Source organism: Acomys minous (assembly GCF_964271855.1).
Source record: "Acomys minous genome assembly, chromosome: 6".
Taxonomy (NCBI): domain Eukaryota; kingdom Metazoa; phylum Chordata; class Mammalia; order Rodentia; family Muridae; genus Acomys; species Acomys minous.
In genome coordinates, this window is record NC_140487.1 from 35,736,830 (window position 1) to 35,761,915 (window position 25,086).

The 25,086-nt window shown below is 39.0% G+C and overlaps 1 protein-coding gene across 4 annotated transcripts in view; it reads right to left on the bottom strand.

The window, feature by feature from the left end:
- Window positions 1–7,751: 7,751 nt before the first annotated feature.
- PHTF2 (putative homeodomain transcription factor 2) overlaps window positions 7,752–25,086 on the bottom strand; it is a 107,290-nt gene continuing 89,955 nt past the window's right edge. For 3 of the 4 annotated variants that reach the window (XM_084787284.1, XM_084787282.1, XM_084787283.1), the window contains 8 exons: window positions 23,801–23,929; window positions 21,863–22,135; window positions 21,537–21,668; window positions 19,258–19,344; window positions 14,564–14,719; window positions 12,959–13,054; window positions 10,686–10,811; window positions 7,752–10,098 (listed from right to left, as the gene is read on the bottom strand). In XM_084787284.1, the coding sequence (XP_084643410.1) occupies window positions 10,078–10,098; window positions 10,686–10,811; window positions 12,959–13,054; window positions 14,564–14,719; window positions 19,258–19,344; window positions 21,537–21,668; window positions 21,863–22,135; window positions 23,801–23,929 (1,020 nt within the window). In that variant the 3' untranslated portion in view covers window positions 7,752–10,077. The remainder of the gene's footprint in view (window positions 10,099–10,685; window positions 10,812–12,958; window positions 13,055–14,563; window positions 14,720–19,257; window positions 19,345–21,536; window positions 21,669–21,862; window positions 22,136–23,800; window positions 23,930–25,086) is intronic. The other variant, XM_084787285.1, reaches the window with a different exon arrangement.

The following is a 25,086-nucleotide window of genomic DNA, read 5'->3' on the forward strand; positions in this document are numbered from 1 at the left end:
GTCTGGGAAGGTGGCCTTCAGTCTCATACCTGCTAGGACCTGGAGCACAGATGGGAAGACGAAAAGGCAAGCAAGCATTCCAGGATCCCATCAGGCAGCCTTGGGGTTCCCTGTTGAGAATGAGGCAAGCCTGGAAGCAATAAAAGACAAGCACGAGAGCTATGCGATACACCTGGGCAGATCAACAGGATGGCTTCAAATAATGAGATACACACAGGCTAGGGGAAGACAGACTGGCTGTGAGCAGCTATGAAGTCCTGCAACGGAGGAGTCTCATGTGGACAGCCAGGCTCTGTCTAAAAGTGTGAGCAAATGATGTCTCACTTGGGATCAGCCTGGGGGTAAAACCCAGTTTGCTAAGCTAATGGGCCATCGTGAGAAGGAAGATGTCAACTGTAGATTGCCTGTCCTCCAAAGGTTCCCTCTAAACCCCAGAGACCTACAGAATATGGCATTTAAAGATGTTTTTATTATTTTAAAGATTCTTTGACAATAATACAGGTTAACTTCTGGCAACACCCAGCCTAACTCAAAGAAGACGATGAGCATCAATGAACCTCCTTATGGAGATGGCTTCAAATGTGGCAAACAAGCCACTGGGGGAAATGTCCCCATTTCTGCCACAGACAGAATTCTGCCTAAAAATGGGCAAGCTTGGATGCAAGTAGAGTTGACAGTCAAACTCTGACAAAACACGGTAAGCAAGTCCCCAATAGTTCCTGCTCACAAATATGTCTATCAGATATATTGGGCCAGAAGGCTGAAGATGATGCTCCAATGTTATAGAGAGTTCTGGGTGACTGTTCAGGCAGCAAACTGTCTCTATCATTTTTCTCATTTTGGAAGTTGCTAACCTACATTTCCTGTCTACTCAGATAATTAATTTTATTCTTTTTCAACTCTCTGATGGGGTTGAAGACCAGATAGCTTAGTTTTACAATTAAGCTTAGTTGTTTAGGGGTTAAGATGTTTGTAGGTCTAGACAGATGTTTCAAGTTGATAGAGATGAGATATGATAGATACTGATTTACATTCGAAATTTTAGATGCACCAAGATAGGAAAGGTGTTTTCTTCAAGGTTGCCAAATACAAATAGCCAAAACACTATGAATGTAACATTTATATAATTCCTGATTGTTTCATGGCTCTTCTTGCTATAGGTAGTTTATTGTATACATGTGTAATAATATAAATGTATATATAAAGAAAAAAAAAGGTTCCCTCTAACCAGGACAGCTTTTCAAAGTCCAATAAACTTTCTTCCCCCACCAGGAAACCTTGCAATTGCCATCCAGGAATTCAACACCTTACATGAAGTGTTTACATCAGGATTTAGAACAACAGGTAGTAATCTGGCTTGCACCGGGAGATGTTTGGCTAGTTGCACATAAAAGAAGTATCAAGACTTACTAGATACGTTGTGTTCATAGAGGCTGTGGCTTCTTCAACCCTAAAAATACTCCAGGCACTTTTGGCTGTGAGCTGTGAGGGATTAAACACAAATGCAGACCCCCACTTAAATTTTCTTTTAATAGTTAAGCCAAATTATTCTGCTTAAAGCCTTATTTTCTATTGTTTTAACAATCTTCATTGGCACTTAAATTTTTCATTTTTATTTACTGTTTCATTGAGACATTTTCATTCCAGTATAACACATGTAGATGACTGTATTCACTTCTTATACCTTTCCCCCACTAGCCCCTGTCTTTCACCCAAGATAATCTAATTTATATTTTTACATTTTATATATAGTGTTTATACGTCTTTTCTCCAATGTACATTGTTGGCATCTTTGTCAAAGCTCTAGTCACTGTAGTTGTGTGAATTTGTTTCTGGGTCTTGAATGCCATTCCTCCAGTCTACGTCTGTCTTGTGCTAATGCCCTGCTGGTTTGGTTACTATGGCTCTGTAGTACAACTTGAAACCAGCATCAGGAAACTCCAGCACTGCTCTTTTGCCCATGATTGCTTTGGCTACTTGGGATTCATCTGTGCTTCCTCAGGAATCTTAGGGCTCTTACAATTTTTCCATAAGGAGTGTCAATGGAATTCTGATGGAGATTGTACATAATTCATAGGTCATAGGTCATTTTGGAGCCATTTCACAGGCTATTAATCCCACAAGCCTAGAAGGTCTTTGGGTCTCCAACTGTCTTCTTCAATTCTTCCTTCAGAATTGTAAAGTTGTTAACATTTATTCCTAGGCATTTGTCTAAGCTGTTGTGTTTTCTAGCACCAACCAAGAGTAGAGCATGACCTGCGGTTGCAATCACACCTGGTGCTTGCTACAAAACAACTTTGGAGAAAGAACCCAAGGACAGTATTCTGTATACTAAGACATTGGTTCCTAGAGGTAGGACTGCAAAGAAAAGATCCAGCCTGCCAGACTCCCATATTGACACTTGCCTGTTGTGATGTCTTTGCACTTCTCTTTCCAGCCTAGCTCCCCCAAAGGTGATTTGACCCTCAGAGAGAAGATAATGAGTCATAGAATACAACTGTGCAACTAACTCTCTGAATTTTTGGCAGAAGAGACCCATTCAATTGAGTCTCTTCTAGCAGCAGATATCCTAAATCATTCTGCCATTCAATTCTGGGTATGGGTCTACATGTATCTTGGCCTACATGTTACATAAAGGAAGGGGCTTTAATTTAATGTCTGTATCTCTAGCATTTAGCTCAGTGCCTAGCAGATTAGAAAAGTATCCGTGGAATATACTAAAAGCTGTAACACTGGACATTACAGATGACTTGAACTCTTTATCTTATTTTCTAGTCTGGTCTCTTAGGCTAACGTCTTTCCCCCAAACTGTATAGCTAAAACTCTTTCCCTGCAGAAGGCATAAAGAACATCTACTTCCTCTTCCTACAGGCCCAATGACAAACCAAAGCTCTGTTCCATCTAAGTTCACCAGGGAGACCAATGAATCTATCAGGGTTGATTACAGAGCAGTAGATGAGGGGCCACACACAGGAGTAAAGGTGACATTAAAGCAGCCACACTGCCCAGGATGCTTGATGACAGCCCAGTGGCTTTGTAGACCAGAGGTCCCTAATTCCTTTCCTACCTATAACCTCAAGCCCAGAGGCCATGTACACATTAGAGCAGAATTGTATACGGCTGGTTGGGAGGGCTGGCTGGATAATCAGGAGAGGGTCCATGACCCTTCCCGCTCCCTCATCCCAAGAGGGAGCATAAACAGTGTGTGATGATCTTTGGTGAATAGACCCAGCTGAACCTGAAGACAGTGGCAGTGGGTTATCATCCTGTTCAACAGTGGAACTTACAACAACCTTTCAGCACCACTGACCCAGGACTTGTGACAGCGAGAAGATGGTTATGAACAGAAAACAGAAGACCCGTTCACGCCATCTCCCTTTCCAAGCAAAATGAAGCAAATACATCTGCAAATAAAACTCTGGGCTTAGATCTCAAGGGAGGCACAAATTGGTCACAGCGTTTGAAAAATCAATCTGCTTTACCAGAAAGCACTTCCCCTGGTGCCAAAGTTGGGAAAAAATAAGAACTCCCTTACATACATAACTGATCAAACCGTGCAGGACCTGACTAAAATTAAAACACAAACCCAGACTCTTGAAAACTCTGTCAAGACTATTAATGCTTAATTAGAGACAGTCGAGAGTTGGACTTAGCATTAAAGACAAAAGAAAAGCAAGCCAAGCAGTTAGATTTTAGGTCATTTATTGAAAGGCATCAAAGGCAAAGGAAGTAGAGTACCACCTGCACTTTCTGTAGATGGCACAGGCAGCAACCACTCACCTCAAAAAGGGGGGAGGGGAGTAGATGTGGAGAGCTGATTAGAAAGAACAGCCATTTGCCTGAGGCCTTCCAGGTTAAAGTCACTTTCCTTACTCTGGAGATAAGGGGGTGTGGACAGTGAGGACAAGGAGATACCTGGTGTAGGTCACAGGTCAAGGCTACAACAATCTAAGACTAGCTTGAAGGATGAAACAGCACAGCTTGCCAACTTTCCCTTCCCCTTCACTGTTCTGCCATTTTAGGACCACGTCTGCTTTTTCTCGTTTCTCTCCCTACCTCCTCCTTTCTGCTTTATGACTTAAACTCATAGCTTCCCTTGGTCTTTGCTTTCCTAGCCTCTCTGCCTGTTGACACTGTGCTGTGACTCTGTGGAAAGAGCACCGGCTTTGTCTTCAAGTCACCATCAAGGGACAAGGCACCCCAACTGGGTAAAGCGTTCATGCTGGCCAAGTCCCATTAACAAATCCTATGCAAAGGCAGGCTGCTTTAAGGCCAGGCACCAATCACCAACCCAGTCAGCTAAGACTGAGACAAATCGACACAGGCTGGCCGAGCTTGGTTAAGGGCAAGAGGGTGGCAACCTCATGTCACACAACCCTTGAGCACAACCACTCTACCACACGCCATACTCATTTGAAATCTAGATGGTTGATCACCTTCGAAAAGAAAAGGGCTAAGGATGACAATAAGAGGAAGACTGGGTGGCACTGTAAAGGTGGGCAGAGACAGAGAGGGCCTCACAGAACAATGTCGCTTTCAGGCAGCTGAAGCAAGAGGAGAATGACAGAGTTGCTTTTTGTGAGATATTCCCATTTTCCAGGCAAGTTACAGGGGGAAATGCCAATAGTTAAAGATGGCTGAGGAGCTTTGAAGGTGTAAGGAGGGTTGAAAGAACCACTGTCGGGAACCTGTCCATGGACTGATGGGAAGACACAGCGTTGCCAACTGTGAGACTCAAGTCCCAGAGATATCTCAACAAGCATAATGGGTCAAGCCCTGTGCGCCACAGCAACGCGGGTTATGCTGAATGAACACCGTGAGGTGGAAAACTGAGAGCACACAGGAAGCAAAGACTCTAGGGCAGCAGTTCTCAAGCAGTGGGTCTTGACCCCTTTGGGGGACGGGTCACGTATCAGATATCGTGCATATTAGATATTTACCACTCACAACAGTAGCAAAATTAGTTATGAAATGCCAATGAAATAATTGTATGGTTGAGAGTCACCACAGTCTAAGGGACTGAATTAAAGGGCCACAGCAGTAGGAAGGTTGAGAACCACTGCTGTAGGGTGTTAGTACAGCAGCCCCATGGGGCAGAGCTAAGAATGAGGGTGTAGGACAGGAAATACACCTCTGAGTCGGGCCAAAGTGTTTGTGATTGGCTATTATATGCAGTCTTACTAGGATCCAAGGAGATCAAGCCTGTATCTCCATTTCCTTACATTTACTTAGTATGGCACATACACATACACAACTTCAGAGGACAACTTGTGGAATCCCCCTTCCTTTCACATGGGTCCCAGGGATTGGAAGCAAGAACCTAATGAACCATCTCACCAGCCCAGGGTAACTTTTTCCCTATTTAAAAGAATAAGTTTTTAGGTGGCAAAGAAATGGGCCTTGTGTAATATTTTCATGTATGTGTGTGTGTGTGTATTAGATTTCCTATATTTTTACAATCCTCTTTCAACTTTCATGTCCTATAGTGTATACTAAATATAAGAATACATGTATTTAAACCTAGATTTCACATGAGAGAAAGCATGCAGTATCTAAGTTATTTTGCCTAACCATCTTCAAAAAGAAAAGCAATTAAATGCTAGCTTCTTGTAAAAGACCTCATCTCTTATCATGCAGATGAGGCATGACTTTATTTTTTATTTTTTTAATTTTTTTTGGTTTTTCGGAAACAGGGTTTCTCTGTGTAGCCTTGGCTGTCCTGGACTCACTTTGTAGACCAGGCTGGCCTCAAACTCACAGAGATCTGGCCTCGAACTCACAGAGATCCGCCTGCCTCTGCCTTCCAAGTGCTGGGATTAAAGGCGTGCGCCATCACGCCCGGCTTTTTTTTTTTTTTTTTTTTTTTGAGGCATGACTTTAATTGGCAAGGGGCCATTTGACATCTCAATACTAATGGTTTATCTTGGAATTTTTGTTAATTGACTATTATTTGTCTTGTTGAAAAAGGGGGGAAAGGAGTCAGTCTCTCTACACATCCATCATTTTATCAGGCCCTGTGCTAAGTACCTAGCCTGTGGTCTTACAGTCTCTTCGAGTAGCCCCCAAAGTCAGGGATTCCCATCCACAGCCTACAGCTGAGGAAATAGAGCTGAGGGAGTTAGTGGAGGGGACGAACTAAATATAACACATAAATGTACGAAAACACCATAGTGAAACCCAAGATGAGAGGCTATGAAGTCTGTAAAGCAACGCTCTTTTCAGGAGGCACAGAGTAGAGAGACCTCAGCAAGGTGTGCCGAGGCTGATTAATTTCTACATGAGCTCACTAGGAACACAGGGAGGTAGCTCTTCAGTTTCTTTGTTCCTCCCAGACTATTTTCTTATGATTAAGTGTTTCAATCAGTCAAGAAGTGAGCAGTGTTCCAGACAGCACCACAAATGTCCTGGGAACATGGAACATGAGGGTTCTGTCATTACCTGTGCAACCTTGGACTACCTTAACCTGTGTTTGTGGCCTGTTGATTTGCCTAATGCGGCCTTTGCATGAGGTAGTGTGTAAGGGCCTCTGACCTACTCCTTCCAGAGACCAAGGCACAAGCATGCATGCATGCATACATACATACATGCATACACACATACATACATGCATGCATACATACACACATACATGCATGCATGCATACATACACACACAAAGCTTAGAGCTTTCAATCTCATTTCACGTTCTACAGAGAGACGAGGATCCTGAAAGGGAGAGAACAGACCACATGCCTGGAATCATGTGATAAAGCTCCATAGTTTCTAAGAGTTTCCTGGGTTCCCAAAGAGTTGAAGGCCCTGGAAAGTAGGTCTACCCGAGAGAAGGCTCCTTGCCCTTGGTACCGTATCTCCATCACCTTTACTCTTCCTATTATCCTTTTCGGAAAACTTTGCCTGAACTTTAGGAATTGCTTAAGCAGACTAAGGAAAGCAGTGCTGGACATCCTACCAGCAAGCTTGGCTTGGCTCTGAAGTGACAGGAATCTTGTGGGGCCGTGCCTTCGCCCTGTGGAATCTCATGCCATTCCGGGTATAGTGTTAGACTGAGTTAGTGGCATTCTTGGTTGGTGTCCTATAGAGAATGTGTGGGGTTGTGATGTTGATGGCTGTGTCAGAGTAGAAAATACTAGGCTTGCTTACACCAAATAGCCCCCTAGATCCCACAGAAAGTAAACACTATGACGGGGCACGGTGCGCACAGCCACAGGCTAATCACTGGCGCTATTCTTTACAGGACGGCAGGAGAAAAGCTGGGAATTTATTAAGTGAATGAAAGAAGTGCTAGCCATACTGTTATTTCTGAAGTCTCAAAGGAGATTCATTAAAAGAGCCAGTTCTGAGCTTAAGGTAAGTTTGAAAGCACTCTTGACTAATTCCTGATTAATTTGGGCCCCAAGTGACACTTGTGTCAATTAAGTAACCAATATTTGAACGTTCAACTAACTTGTTGGCCATGGTCTTTCAGCATGACTCATGTGGCAAAACTGTTTTAAAATATCACAGTCCTGCTACTGAGCATCCCAGGCCACAGTTAGATTTCTATGTTCCAATACAAAGGGACATGTGTTCCCCAAGTACAAGCACACCTGTGTATATACTGTCACCCTATCCTGTTATCAGGACTTGAACAAAATCCAGAGTGTTGAGAGATAGTTAAAACTTTATTTTACTGCCCCTTGTCTGAAGATTTATGCTACAGTAAACACAAAATCAACCCAGACATGTAACTTAAAACAACACACACAAGCAAGTCGGTCATAGAATGTTTTATTTTAAACTTGCTGTTCAAAATTTCAAAAACAACACACGGCAAAGAAACAGCACACATCGTCTGCCGTAATTCTACCTCTGAATTGCTTCTTCTCCATGATGCGATGTTACAATTTCAACTTCTTACATTCATGGTACTCTTACAGGCAGGGATGTCAACCTACTACTCTGAAATGGTTCTGTTAACATTATGAAACTGCTGAAAACATTTTCCTTTTATTATTCTACTGTTGCCCACGTTAATGGCACAACCAATACATCATGTTGCTGACAGGCATACTGTACAATCGACTCCCAAGTCTATGTCAAGCAGAACTGGAACCTAAAGCAAGCGTTTTCCTATATCAGTATACACAGCTACTTTTCTCAAAAATATTTCCATTCTGAAATAAGTTTTTGTAAGATACAATAATCTCATCTTTTTAGTCCTAACAGAACTCATGCTGTACTTTTGTATTCTCAAAATATATTTGATATACTCTGTGCAAAATGTTAAGTTCTGTATAGGTATGTACCTTATTTTGAAAAAGTTTATAAAATATAGTGCCTAAAAACAACCTCAACATTAGACAATAGGAAGAAAGAAACATGTCAGACAAAGTCTAATTCTTCACATGAGAAACTAAGTGTGTTCTTAAAGCTCCAGTACTACATTCCTTGAAGGTACTCAGAATGCACTTTGGTCATTATTGGACATATTAGAACACAGGCAAACGGAACACAATGCTGTCTGCTGTTTCTGCACACATAGCACTCTACAGTGAGGCTTAACTGAGGAATGGGAAGAGCAGCACTGTATCCCATGGCTCTGTTCTTTGCACATTCCTGATTTCAAGGGTGATTTGGGAATTAGAGCTGCACCAATCAAATAAATTATTTACAATTAATTATTTTAAAGTCCCTAAAATATGCTAAAATATGAATATATTCAATATGATTTTGCACCAAGAAAATTCTAGATTGTTTCAAATAAATTCCTTGTTTTAGAAACCAAATGCTTGGCTTAAATAAAATAACAAAAAAGTCACAAAACTATTTTGTTTCATGTAATTCTTAAAACACTACTGATTGTACAAATGTAACAACTTAGAATCAAGGCCAGATGCAGGAACATATCTGCCCTATGGATAATCTCCTATGGATATGGAAACATGATAAGCTCCCACTAGACACTTGACAAGTTACTAAAGGAGAGAAGCTGGCTTCCATGTTAAAAGCATCTACGAGTAGCCCTTATGTAATGGGGCTGGGGGAGGGGTGCACCAGGTTAAATTTGGAGGCTAGAACTGGGAGGCTGAAGCTGTCTTTCTGGAAAATTTGGAAATTTTATAACTAGCAATCAGATAAATATTTTGTTGGTTCTTAACTTTATTCTTAAGCGTTACTTAAGTGTGGTAGGAACAGCATACACTATAGTGTACCATGGGAAATTCTTTTGAGTAAACGTAACGCACTTTAGTAATAGCGGTAGGCACTTCACTTGTGAGATGAGGATAGACCTCACTCAGAAGGATACCATATGATGCCTAGTACACTGTAACATATCCCACATAAAGATAGACATCAAAAGAAACAGTTTTAAAAAGTGCACATTTTGAGCATGCACAGTTGGAGCTGTGCAAACAGCTCAGTGTTTTAAATAAATACATTTATTACTAATTAATTTTTATCAAAATATTTTACAGTATGGTAACCATTTACAATTATTGCTCCATTAAGAGTTTTATAATCAAAGAGCACTTGTTGACCTGTTACATAATACCGTGTCGTAATACTGAAGGGCGCTTCAACTGCAGCTTAATCAGATCAGATCCTAGGATTGTTCTAAGACTGTTTCAAGAGCGACCCTGAGTGGATCCTGGTTTATCAAAGAAAATGCTCTATGTGTTTAGCTGAGTCCAATGCACTGTTTCAGAGTTAAAGAAGTTTTCCTCAGGTAAGGCAAGTTCACGGCATTGATGAAGAAACAGTGCTTAGTGATGGCTTCTATTTTCACAACTTATCGGATATTTGTAATTACCAGGATCTCAGGTATCTGGATCAGTTTTGTCACCCTTTTAACAATTAAAAACTTAAATGCTTAAAACAAACTAAAATAAATGTTTTTAAAAAAGAAAGAAAAAAATAAAGAAAAGACACACACAACAAAACAAACAGTGAACAAGTAAAATAAATAAAAGAATTGCACGATACAGTCGGATGTAAACACGTCATCCCCAGCAGACTCCGGAGCGGAGCAGTGGCTCTTCCAGGCAGCTCCACCAGCACATGCGCTGGCAAACGGGCTACATCTTCACTCTCTCAATGTCAGGACTTAATCTTCCACAGCTAAGGGAAAATTACAAGTCATGATTATTATTAATATGGAAGCTTAAGTCCTACTGCGCGTTACAGTTACACGCCACTCACAGGCGCAGAATGTGAGGTTCTAGCTCCTTTATCCTTCTCTGCATAAGCACTCATCTGAAGGCGAGAGGTCAAAGGGAGATCTCTCTAGTTTGCTTTTCCTGAGAAACGTCAACATGCTTCTACTATTTGTTTAATATGCTCTTTCTACTCCTTACTAATGTTCATTTGTACATGTATTGGAGGATGGGTCCATTGCTATATAAATAATACATTTTTGGCCAACAAAAAATATGGCTTTTTGTTATTGCTGTTGAATCATTAGAATCAGCTTCAATTAATGAGGAAAAATAAATACTTCATCTTACCCTAGAAAATCCCTATACATAATGAATTTTGCTCCAAATTAGAAGTTCTATTCATATGAGAACCCAAGGCATATAAAGTTCCTTAAGTTAAAGCCACTGTCACTAACCATATACAAACTTGTTAAAACGACCCTGCTCTGCATGTGAAGTCTTGAGAACAACAGGGTGAAGGAGAACAAAGGAAAGCTTGCAAGCTTTTACCTTTAAATTAAATCCAAGCAAGTCACTGATGACCCCGGACACAGCCGACAGGATGACAACCTGGGTGATGTTGTACAGCAGCGGGTTCATTGTGAGTCCATACAACCTAAAGGGACTGTCCAATTCCTAGCAGAGGACGTAAAACATTAGCCTTGGGTCCTGTAAGAATTTTCAGTTAAACTAAATCTCCAGTATGCAAGAGAGAGTTAAAAAAAAAATCACTATCCAAAAGTTATAAATTACAGATACTTTTTAGAAAGGTCAAACGTATCTAGAATTGAAATAAGTAAATTTTAATAGTGGTTTTAATTTTTCTAAGAAGAGTGACTTCTTTTAAAATAATTTTATAAATTTGTAGCTCCATTTCTTGTTACAAATGACTGCCTGGTAAAGTCTTGGCCTACTAGCTGTTGAAGATTAGAGAAGATGTTTAGGGATAGGCCCTGGAACAGAAGCTAAAAGTGAATAATACTCTTATAGAATTACTAGTATTATTAGCCAAGTCATCTGATATTAATATGTGAATAAAAAATCTCCCTCGAGTCAATTATCTTCAAGTATACAGTTAACTGATTAGCTGGCTGATTCAAATATTAAAAGGTCTATTATATGCCTGGCACCATGCTGGTTCTGGGAAGGTAAAGTTCAGGCCTAGAACTGAAAGACTTACGGTTTAGTAAGCATGCAGGTAATTTAAGAATGAGGTCTTCTACCAGAGACAGGCAGACAAGGCTTACAAGCCTTGGGGAAGGCACTTCTGAAAGCCAGAGTGGATGAAGGTGCTGTTGGCTGCTGAGCAGTGTGCAGAGCCCAAACACAAGGCACAAGGGCGGCACTGGCTTAGAGGGCTGCCTTCTCCTTAGACAGACCTGACTATGAACAAACACCAAAGGCCTGGGAGAACATGGCAGGGGTCTCTGGGCTGGCGCTGTAAAGATAAAGGGCAGTAACAGCACAAGCAAGAGACAGTTTCACTAAGGGCAGTACTGATAGGGAAAAGGGATGGGCCAGAGTATACTCAGAGTTGAGTCATAGCCTTGGGAATTTATGGGCCATGGAAAGTGAAAGAGAAGGTTCAATTCACATTAGGGTCCAAGTTCTGGATTGGATGAAAACAGATCAGGCACTGTGCCTTGTGCTATATACTCTTATGACTGTTTCCACTTCACAGTTTAAGTCTCCGTTTCATATTTGCTGCTGTCAGGCACAGGGGCCTGCACCATGAAGATACCCAATACAAAAGATGGAGTAAACAGAAAGCTATCAATTCATGGTATCTTTTTGGCAAGGGGAGGTATATATTTGTATGCTCTTGCTTATTTAAACCTCTCATCTTCCTCGAGACCCTTTTAAAGGAATTTTAAGCAGAATGCAGTTAATAATGACCTATTCTGTGATCCCTCTCCTTACCTCCTCTGAGTCTTTCTGATGTCCAATTTCCCTCAGATACAGCCTACACTCCACCAATACTTTGCTGACCAAGGACTAACCCTGTCACTGAGTCATCAGCCATTGCATTCCATTCTCTAAAAACGTACATTGAGATTCTTAAGTATGTTTTGTCTTAACAAAGATAAGCAATACCATAAAGCAATGGTGAAAATATCCTTTTGCACTGTCCCAGAGAGCCAGGCATGGTGCCACACCTATAATCTCAGCACTCAGAGACCGAGACAGGAAGTTGCCACAGGTTTGAAGTCACTTTGGGCAACACAGTTAATACTGACCCAATCAGAGTTACATAGCAAGACCCTGTGGCAAAATTAATATTTTTCTAATACTCCAAAATATTATGACATCAAACATATTACTACAGTCTTGGATTGATCAAAAATTGATTTTCAAATTAAATATTTACTGACAAGCTGTACAAATAATGACAATCTATCATTGCTTTTTAAGGTAACTTGGGGAAACAGAAGACTGCTCTATGAAATACAAAATGGACAACTTTCGAGTTAACGTCTAATTTTCTTTCGTGAAATATTATCTAGTATTCTAGATGAAATTGATTAAAAACACACATCCACTCAAAGGAAAAAAAAACCTACATCTATAATAATTTCAACATTAGTAAATGTCTTAACATTCTCTTCAAATAAGTTATTTGGATTACTTGAGCAATGAAAAACAAAACAAAAATACAAAATGTGCTCAAATGTAATTTGAAAGCCACGTAGGGAGTGAAAACAACTAGACCCGAGGCAGGATCTACAGACTAAGATGCAATTTCAGGTCAGCACGTTCCCCAACAGCTTCAATGCTTCTCTTACCTTCAATAGTTTAGTTGCCAGTTTTAAAACATTATTCACAAGTGTCAGTTCCTCCTTTTTGTTAGGTTTCTTCTCCATTTTCAAGTAGAGGTTTATCTTATATTTAAAAAAAACCCATAGGCAAAATCATTTAAAATTATAACATATTTGCTTTTCTTTTATAGTGTTGGGGACTAAACCTAGGGCCTCATGCACGCTACACAATCATTTTACCAATGAATTATATCTCTAGACCACAAATACACATCCTTAAATAGATCCAAAGGACAGTCACCAAAATATTAATAGTGGTCTTCTTGATATTAATATTGCAAAAATTTAATATTTATTCATTATTATATATTCCAAATATTATAATAAACTTATTTTATAATAATAAACTTTAAAAGGTAAACATTGTATTCTCAGGACCAGAGCAACTTAAAGAATAAATAGCAACCGAATAAACTCAACAAGCTGGTTCTTTTTTTTTTAATTATGAAAGTGATTAAAAATATTTACTATTCAACTCCCTAACAGATACTTTTGGGGTATCTGCCCAGTTCAGTTCCCTTCCTTGAAAAGGCTCTAACTCCACACCTTTGTCACATGGTGCTTACCCACTTGATCCACTTTCCCACTCTACTCTGGCAGCCACAACCCCAACCAAAACCCAATAGTCAACGTGTGGACTGGTGGGACTAGAAGTTGTAGGTGCCGTGAACTGGAGAGCTGCTACCATCTGGGGCAGAAGTCCTTATGATGGCAAACCCAAACTACATGTAAGCCAGCACGGGCAGTGAGCCTGGTGGGGGAACTGGACAGGCCATGCAGAAGGAGCTAAGCCAAGAAGCCATCAGCCTCACAATAAATCTGAGGAAGTGGTTGACCTGTCTAATTCCGTAAGACCCAGTGCCTGTTAGGGACGAAGATCTAGTGGGAGCTCTCCTTCCATCTAATCAAGCCTATTTAACTACTGAATATTTAAAATGAAAGGTCTTCCTAATGAAAATATCCAAACAATCTTATTAGCAGACATTTGTCTAATTCTTATGAAATAGCAAGACAAAATATTTAGCAAATTCATATAAAATAAAATCAATTATCAAAATTAGTATTCTTTATTCTACCTGTTGAATAAAAAATTTAAGCTTATTCTGATGTGATTCTGTTATACTGAAAAACCATCATATCCCACTAATGATTTAACCTATCATTTTTTATAAATACCTCTTCCTTCCAGCCAAATGAAAATGGAACATAAAAACAGCAGATTAGATTTGAAATCTGAATCAAAGCAGAAACACTGAATAAACGGTTTGTGTACTATCAAAATTTAAGTTTAGCTTCACAGCACAAATGACCTTAATCAAATATAAAATATGGTCCTGAAAAATATTAAATAAGCACAAATGTTTTAAGTTAGTAAGAGCATGGGCTGTGAGGTGGATCCATGGGGAAAGGTGTTTATGCCAAAACCGATGATCTGAGTGGGATTCTTGGAGCATACATGAGAAGGGACCTGAGTCTGGCAACCTGGTCTCTCTCTGTGTCTCCATTTCCATCCCCACAGCACATGCACGGAGCTTGATGCAGCCCACAGAGATTAACTAATGATAAACCCACCTGTTCTGTAAGTAGTATTGAGGTATTGCTGTATTTCTTGCTTGTTTCTGATCCAAGAGTGACAAATCTCAGGAGAAAGAGTGTTAGGGAGATGCACCAGATCACCAGCTCCCAGTTGTAGTGGCAGTCCAGAAAGATCTCGTGCACATGGAGCAGCTGCAGAGGCACAAGAGAGACCGCGTGGAGCTGCAGCCCAAGCACTTTCACTAACACCAAAGCCACTTTACATGGACTGCTCATCAGCGCAGCACTGTTTTACAAAACACTTATCACGGAATAGTGGAGAATGTAACACCTGAGGGTTCTATCAGTTTTGATGAATATTATTAATTTTACAGTATTTACTTCAGATTAAAAAGAAGCTTCAAATTCAGGTAAAACCATTAGATTTTCTTTGTCCCTGATTTCTGAACCAACACTCCACTCTACCCCAAGGTAAACTTTGTATTTATCTTTTCTATGCAAGTCTTCGATAATTTAGGAAAACTATTCATCATGTGGTTATTTCTCCTTTCCTAGTGCTAGGGAAACAACACAGCCAGAACTTTGTGCAGGCCAGGCAAGTGTTCTGCACTGTAATGGTGCCGCATCAGCAGCCTTCAACACTCATCTTTAAACTGTGGCATTTATCTATATCTGCACCTTGTTTGTCAATGTTACCACACTGTCCAGCATCATATGTAATTTATGTTATTTTTTATTTTTTTTATTTTTGTTTGTTTTTCAAGACAGGGTTTCTTTGTGTAGCCTTGGCTGTCATGGACTCACTTTGTAGACCAGGCTGGCCTGGAACTCACTGCAATCCACCTGCCTCTGCCTCCTGAGTGCTGGGATTACAGACGTGCACTACCACGCCCGACCCATGTTCTTTCTCATATTTACTTATTTGTTTACTTCTTTATTCTCCCAGAGGTAGGAAAGGAGAGGCAGGCACATGCCACAGCGCATGCATGTGTGATCATCAGGACAACCCTCAGCAATCAGCTCTCTCTATCCACCGTGTTAGTTCTGGAAACTGAACTCAGATCATCAGGCTCAGAAACAAGCACCCTTGCCCACTCAGCCATCTTGTCAGCTCCAGTTTGTTTGTTTATTCCACTAACCTTTGTTTCTATGACTTACCAAAGTTTAAGTGTTCCACTTTAAAGTAGTTTAGTTTAACTCTCATAATTACTTTGGTCTGCTCCAACAATTAGTTATATATATTGTTGTCCATTTCTTTATCAACAACAATGAAGCAACAGTCTGGTGGCATCTTGTCTAGATATGCAAGGCTTCCTTCAGGCATTAATATGTAGGGATGAAACCACTAGCTCATGCATCTTCAGCTTTGTGACATGGCACATATTTGTTTTTTAACAGTGCACTCTTGTAACTGTATACTCCACACGTTTTAAGTTCTGTCTGCCCTCATCTTTGTTTGCACTCATCCAGCATCTTACTGTATGGCACCCTCGTGGGTGTAGGATGGACCCTCATTACATCCTTTCGTCTTAACCTTCCATGTTATGTGCGGAAGGTGAGAATGCGCCACACTCTTACTGGCTACTGGGTGTCTCTCTGTGAGTTTCCTTTTTGTCACTTTTTCCTGTTAGGATGATTTTCTTATTGACTTGAGAAGACAGATTTATAACATTCCCACTGAAGTCATGTTTTGCCAGGGTTTTCCCAGATCCTGTTTTGTCACTGATGGTACCCTTTGCAGCCCACACATTTTATTTGTGATTCAACTTAAAATTTTGTTTATACTTAAATCTTATTCTACCTAGAATTTATTATCAAGTATGAAATACTTTTCATTTGCTCCAGTCTCAGTTTCCTTCCTTAAAAGAGTCTGTTGAAAAAAATCACAAGTTGCTTTCTGTATCTATTGCTATAACTGCATGTTTTCTCTTTCTTTTACAAATAAAGTTTGTAACTTTAACAAACTATAGACATAAAGTAACATTAATGGACTCTCTGAAGAGAAGGTGCTGAGGGGATGGTAAAAATGCTATCATGAGAGCATGAGGCCTCACCCTGACTCCTAGAACCCATGCGAGCATGTGGAGCTGTGCTAACATCTGGAATTGAGAATTCACACTTCTCAATTGCGCCAGTGAAGTTTAAAATTAAAAATATATATAAGTTTTAAAAATTTTTTTCTAAATGTATAAATTTCCTTGTTGCTGTTTTTGCCTTTCTTATATTATAGCTAGGTCATGTGGTCTGTGTCATTCGGTATTAGCTGGATATTAGTTTTTGTTTTTTTCAGACAGCCCTGCTAGCCTCTTGAACTCCAAATCTTTCTGCCTCAGCTTCCCAAGCACAGGTATGCATTACTGTATCATATCTAGATGATAATATGTTGTGACCCAGAAAAGCTTTACAAACTGCCCTTGAACATTAAAAGAATTTCATCAATTCTGAAAAATCCACAGTCATGGTGTCTGCAAATGTTGAGTTCTGTCCTTTCTTCCCAGGATGCCTGTTAGACACGTGACACACACTTCAATATGCATTCTGCATTTTCCATCTCTATCTGTCCTAGACTATATATTCAATATCCTAGTTCACTAAATATACATTGTAATCCTTGATTTTGTTCCTTATGCTTGTACTGTCAATGAGATGCTACTCTGAGATATTACTGGCTCTTGATTAAAAAAAAACAAAACAACCTGTGTTCTTTTCTCACAGTGCTATCTACGTCTAGTCATTTTAGGCAAACTTGGTTTCTACCTCTTAATCTATTATCTGACAGTGCTGGCAAACGAACCTGGCTGTTTATTGAGCTGCTGGCTCATGCTGAATTTTTCTTCATGTTTTGAGTGTGTAAACTCTGTCGGGTCTGGGGCTACAGGCATCACCAAGGGCACTATTTGTTTTACTTCTGCTATGTATCCAAGGGCTAAAGACCATTCTTTATATTAACTTCTTGATGTGGGAATTTTAAGATGAGATATGTAATGCCAACTTGAGCCCTAACCCTGTAGTAAGGGGAGACTTACAATTATATATTCTTAGGAGGGAAATTTTGCCTGTCTTTGTCATCCAGAGTAAGACATAGCTTTCTTGCTGTCTGCCTGTTTGACAGGCATATGCATTTACTTACCTACTTTAATCAAGGCTGTAGGTTTGAGGGTTCTGACCTTATGATATATTTACAGAGAGATGCTATTCAAGGCACCAACTCCGAACCTCATGTGGCATAAAGTTTAAGTTAAGGAAAACTAGAACTGACAATAAACTTCACCCTTTTACCCAACGGTTGTCACAGGATCAATGCATATACATAACTGCTCTCGATTTTAACCTTTCTCTTTATTTTTGATGCCTTACTATCTTATGAATTCATCCACATATTCATGTGGATGCTAACCTCAACCATTAGCACTGCTGGTGTTTTAAAGGAGAAGTGTCAAGCAATCTGTCCTATCTGAGGTGGAAGCCTACACTGTGTTTCACAGCACAGCATATGCGTGTTGAGTACGTTATCACTGAGAATTCTTTTCAAAGACATAGAAAACAAATTACAGTAATTGTTCAGGGTTAAAAAATGTAAATTAATATTAGGTGTGAAGAGATCAGATTGGTAGAGTAATTTTATAACTAACTCTAGGAGACAAGAATAAATACATAGATTCTAGATAGAAATTATCCACTGTATGTTAATTCAAAAGGCATTTGACTATAAGCCTATTGTTTATGACACAGATAAGAAAAAATGCAATTTTTTACTCTACATAAAAAAAGTTACAAAATATCTGTTTCAAAATTTGTGTAGGGGACTGGGGTGGTGGTTCAGTGGTTTAGAGGACCTACTGCTCTCGTGAAGGACACAGGTTTGCTCCCAGCACCTACATGATGATTCAAAACTATCTGGAACTCCAGGTGCCAGGGCTATGATGCCCTCTTCTGCCCTCCTCAGGCACCAAACACAGACACAGTGCACAAACATACACTCGGGCAAAACATTCATACACATAAAGTAAAAATAAATAAATCTTTAAAAAACTATCTAATGACTTCTCTGCATCATTACTTTTATTATTAGAAATCTTTCTGAAACCTAGTATTTATCTGCACATTGATGTTTATTGCTGTTCGATTTGACAGCAAGAAAGTGTAGCCATCCTAGATACCCAATAACAGATAAACGAATAGATAATAAAAATGTGGTACATATACCTAATGGAATTTTACTCATCTGTAAAGAAAAATGAAATCTACAGGAAAATATATGGATTAAAAAATATAATATTAAGCAAAGTGACCTAATCTTAGAAAAAAAAGGCTGGTTTGCCTTTATATGTGGTTCAAAGCCTGGTGTGTGTGTGTGTGTGTGTGTGTGTGTGTGTCCATCCACGGGCAAGCACAACCATGTGTAAATTTTGGTAAAACCTGAAAAGCAGAAAGGAGACCAATAAAAATTAGTAGACAATAAGGAAGAACGAGAAGGAAGGACATAAACACATGTCTCTTTCAAGAGACATGGAAGAAGAAAAGAGGCTGGGTGGGCGGGACAGGGCTCAGCAGACAGTAGCAGGCACTGAGGAGACATGGGGGGGAGACTCTATCAAAACACACTTTTTTAAAAAACAAGAATGATAGCTAATATCTTGTATGTTAATTGAAAAAATTAAAAACTATTTTTAGAAACTGAGCATTTATCTAGTAATGGTTGAATTTCTATATGTAACAAGTTAACTCACCTGAGCACAACAGATAAATACAACCGAGATCGTCAGTAAGAAAGCAGATGAAACAATGACATCAACTGATCTCTGCGGACCTCGGCGCTAGAGGGAAAAAGGGAAAACACTTTTACATTTATTTACTAAACAGCAGATACATTCCATGATTTCAGATAAGGTGTTACAGGTTGGTCATATGTTATAATGCTAGAAATATACCTAACTTGCCTGACGAATCGTAAACGGTTACTATCTCCTTATAATTTTACAGCACTGCAAATGTGGTGTCCACACAGCATAGGTTCATTAGTATTACTTTTTGTTCAACACAATAATCATTTATTTCACAGTTGCTTCTTGAGAACCTGCTCAAAACTGAGCACTGTGCTAGGTCCTAGGACCACAGAAGGAAATAAAACTGACAAAGTCTCTCCCTTCACAGGAGCAGGAGGAGAGCGGACACTAAACTCAAACACACAGCCATGGGTGGTGAGCTGCACTGAGGGCTATGAAGGGAAGGTATACACCAAGTGCTCTGAGGGCGATGCCAGGGAGACTGATGCAGGGGGTTAAGAGTGTGTGCCTAGGGCAGTATATACACTATCTCTGGAACAAGGACAAGGTGGCATATAGCACTGTTGTAGACAGAAAAAAGCATAAAGCAGAGAGAATCACAGTGCGTTTACAGAGCCAATCAGTCCAAAGGCTGAAAGTGTTTTACAGTGAGCCAAGAGACAAGTACAGGAGCAATGCCTAGATCACGGACAGCAGCTGAAGTGGACTACAGTTTTGTTCTTCACCCAAGAGTAACAGAGGCCTTCCAGAAAGGTGGAAGAATCACATAACCAAACCTAAGTTTTTAAAATCTTTCACGGCAGGCTGAAGACAGTAGTAGAGGGAAGAAATGTTAACACTGGAAAGTCGATTAAGAAGCACCTTTAAAGCCAGGAGTGGTGGTGTACATCTTTAATCTCAGCACTCGGGAGGCAGAGGCAGGTGGATTGCTGTGAGTTCAAGGCCAGTCTGGTCTACAAGGGGAGTCCAGGACAGCCAAGGCTATACAGAGAAACCCTGTCTCAAAAAACCACACACACACACACACACACACACACACACACACACACACACACACACACACGAACCTTTAATGGGCCAATGTAGATGACTAATGGTTTCAATTAGGGAGGTCAACACAAAAATAAAGAAATGTGAGTAGAAGCCGGGCGTGGTGGCGCACGCCTTTAATCCCAGCACTCGGGAGGCAGAGGCAGGTGGATCACTGTGAGTTCGAGGCCAGCCTGGTCTACAAAGTGAGTCCAAGATGGCCAAGGCTACACAGAGAAACCCTCTCTCAAAAAAAAAAAAAAAAAAAGAAATGTGAGTAGATTTAAGATAGTCTGGAAGCAGAAAGGATGGGGACCAGGGACAAACTGAATGCCAGAAACCAAGAGAGAAGCTACAAGGATAATTCTAGCTCTAATTAAGAGTGAATGGAACATAATTAATGTTAAAAATGTTTTCTGAATAACATCAACAATGAGTAAATGAACATAATACCTACTTAGGATTGGAAGTACAAGGAGATTTTAAATGGTTATCAGTAAACCAAGCAACAAAAATCATATTTACCCACCATAAAACATAAACGTAATAGAGAGAAAAGAAATGTTGTTAATTTATAGCATTTCCTAATATACATTGAGTTAAATTTAACAAGTTGAACTGATAAACAGAAAAATAAAAATTTTTAATGATACGGGCAAGTAATCACTTTTTCATTGTTGCTGCAAAATAAAGAGTATTAAAGATCCAGGCCAGTGGATCTTTGGGACAACTTTCAATGTAATTTCTGTTTGAATAAACATCCTTGAACTTGCCAGAATATTCTCTATATAATAAAACCCACTGCTATTTACCATAAAACAAAATCCTCAGGAAAAAAGGTATCTTAAAACTAATTCAGGTGTTTGCCTTTTCCTAGGGTCTAGAGTTTTCATGCTTTACTTCCACAAATAGCAAGGTTATTGAAAAGATCAAAGCAAGGGGCAGCCCGTGAAGCCAGAGCTGTGCACAGCTAATTTTAAAAAGTGGTAGGTCTCACTGGTTACAGAGCCCTCAAGACTGGTTTTTAAGTAGTGGGCTCCCTCTGCTGGCTTGTGAAAACTATTCTGGGAAAAAACAAAATCCTTAATGCAGCCTTTGAGCGGGAAACTGTTGACTATAACCCCCCATACGTACGGACAACTGGAACTACTGGGAAAGACAGTATGCTAAGTGCATGTATCAGTAGCATCTACCTTAAGATAGGAACGGAGAGACAGCCACATTTTTATATTCTGTACTTTCTTCAACCGAAAATGAGGAACCTCAGATTTCCTAGCTCTTCTCGCAGATGTCAAATGTCCAAAGAGTTTTGCAAAGAGTAATCGCTAAAAAAAAAAAAAAAAATCAAGATAAAGATTTTCGTATAAAAACCAATCAGCAAAATATGAATTGTCATGACTTAATATAAAAAGGAAACAAATATAATTATATCGAAGTATTTAGTGAAACACTAAGACACTTAGGGAATACTTTGAGCACTATGAAAAAGGCACACTAACATTTTTCATATCATACTCACTTGTTTATATGTTCTTTCTGCTACACACAGCAAGAAAAAGAAGATCCATACAAGAGATACACGAACCACAAAACTTATTAGGACCATAGAAAGAACCATGAAATCTTCGTTAGAACCAAATGCAATCACATAAAGCTCTGAAGCAGAATGGGCTGTGAGCTGATCCAAGTCTGTCGCTTGGGACAGCCGGAAAACAAAAGGAGTTAAGCCCAGGATTAGGGAGATGGCATTTCCAAATATCTGGTATCCTATGCCTGGCACATGGTTGTTCACCTGAGAAAGCAGGGACAGAGGAGAAAAGAATGGAAAGTGTACATAAATTGAATTTAAAGTAGAACAGATTCCTATGGAACTTTATTCTTTTAAATAGAATTTTAATTTTTTAAATTTAATACATTATAAAATAAGCCTATTGTACATTCATTATAAGATCTCCAATTCATAAGTAGATATGAAAGATCAATCTTAGAGATTGAAGTAATCTATGCATTTTGTTATTTTAAAAGTTAGAAATATTTACAAGCATTACACTGTTAGAGTGTTAAGAGCACATGCTAAGTTAAACCCAATTCATTCAAGAAAAGAGTCAGGAGCTAGTGATGGCTCAGCAGATAAAGATGCCTGTCATTAAAGCCTGACAACTCCAGGACCCACACGGTGAAGAAGAGTCACGTCTGGCCTCCACAAGCACACTGTGACATATATACACTGGCCCCAAACATAATTAAACAAAAATATTATTTTTAAATTATTCAATAAATCTTTAACTTGTATTCTTCTCTTGAACTAGGTGTGTAAAAAATTCTTCCCTAATATCATTTAATAAAATATAGAATAAGAGAAGAAATTAAATAGGAGGAGAAAAGTAAGGAGGATATAAAAAAGTGAAAGATACTAAGTATGGGAAAAATAAAAGCTTTTGATATGCTAGATCGGCAAAGCTGAATTGTCATAGGGCTAACTTTTAAGCTCACACACTAAGTAAACCTGACTCGGTTATCTGACAGCTCACAGATGTTTAAGCTACAGAGTTCCTCTAGTCTCCAGCCCTGGCGTTCCCTGTCGACTGGCTTTAAATGTTCACAGTGAGAACTAGAATATGGAACCTGCCAATCTCTATGCAGTTATTTTAATTCCTGTCCTATACAAAGTAATGACAAAAGTCCTATCAAAATAACATACCATGGAAATTTAAAACTCCAAATCAGAGTATGCCTAGTCATTTAGAGAAATTAGTAAAAAACAAAACAAAACAAAAACAAAAACAAAAAAACCAAAAAAAAAAACCAAAACAAAACACACACACACAAAAACCTGAAAGCAGTAATAAACAAAATAATCAATAATCACTGAAACAAATACCAAATCCACAGTATTTTTACCAAACTTCAACCACTGGAAAGTCTGACCACTGTATGCATTATTCTTTATATCTAAGCAAGCAACAAGCACAATACAGATTTCTTGCTTGAGTCTTAAATTCTAATAAATTCTCAAACACATACACAATCTTATCCATTGAAGGAAAAGAAAAAAATTACATTATGGCATCTATTCCAAGTCAATAGAGACGTTAGAAGCCTAGCGTGGAGGCCAGAGAGAGGGAGCTCTAAGACAGCCACCCAGGCCTGAGCCAAACCTGAGTCTGGTCTTCAGACCGCACGCGGAGCAGGAAGAAAAGAACAGACTCCACAAAGCTGTCCTCTGTTCTCCTCCACAATGCTGTGACACCCGCACACCCCACACCCCACTGTCCCTTCAAATAATGAAAGGGTCTGCTGCCAAATCACTGGTTAAGATGGGGCCAAAAGAAACAAAAGTAACAACTTTCCAGGGTGACAAAAATAAGTGTATACATTATTAGCATTTAGGTAATTAGTTCATATACTGAGTGCCAATAAATCTACCATTAAAAAAAAATTAAAGCTGAGAACTCACTCTGTTCATTATCATCCCACTGATTTCCAGGACAGACATGTCTGCTTTCTTACAGTCATTGCCTTCCCATACTATCGCACTGACTTTTTCTAATCCTGGGTGGGAACTATGAAGCCAGGGCAGATGACTCTACAAACAAAAGAGAATTGAAGACGTTTATCACATTTCACAAATAAAAGTGTCTACAAAACTATATATAGCTGTATGTGTTTGTATAATTGTAACTACACTAAATATAAATTGGTAAATATATACTTTATAAATGGAACACATGTGTGTACATTAGTCATATCTATGCGCATATAATTTTAGCTACATTAAAACCTCTATTTAAAATTAGTTATATATTAAACAGATGACATAAGAAATTTTGCAGCTATAAAAATATACAACTTTTAACAAATATTCTATCATTTAAATATATACCAAAATATGTTGGCAAAAGTACTTACTTGTCAACCAGTCTATCTGAGGCTAAAAGCCATGACTGCCTCTTTATTCTGCTAACTGTCCAGCTCATGGCCACTCAATACAAACTACGATGGCTGAGATCTTAAGCTCTTTGAAAAACCACAGGATTTAATCTCATCCTGGAAGAGATTTTCCCTCATTTACCTTGATTAACAGATTTAGTTTTGTTTTTTTAAAGCAGCATTTCTGGGGAGGATTAATTAAGCTCCCCTCCTTAATTCCAGATACAGCAAACACTGTAAGGAGATACATAAAGAATTACAAGCACTCTCTGAAATACAATGCATTATTTCTCAATGTTTTAAGGAATAATAAACATTTTAAAAAATGAAAAACTTTAGTATAAAGCATCAAATGTTTAAGTTTTGCTGTTTGTTTTGGATATATAATTAAATGAATTGAATTAGAAAATAGGGCAGTTGAGCTGCAGGTAGCAACAAAAGCAACAAACCACTTTAACAGCAACATATAATGATATGGAGGAAAACCATAAGACATTGGGGCTGGAATAGGACTAATTTGTTTACATTACAGCATTTCTATCTTACATTTATCTCAAAGATTGATATATTTCCCACATTTATATAAAGGATATATTTGGTATTCATAGTAAACTGAGGAATATGATCAACAGATTGTTGACATTCAATATTCAAAAGTATTTCCATAAATTTAAGACATAAAATTTTTCATATGGGGGAATAAAGGTGCACCAATAATCTCTAATTGAAGTTGCCTAAAAAGTCAATAATATATAAAAAAGAAGAGTAAAATTTTATCTTTTCTAAACATCTTTATCTTTTCTAAATACTTCC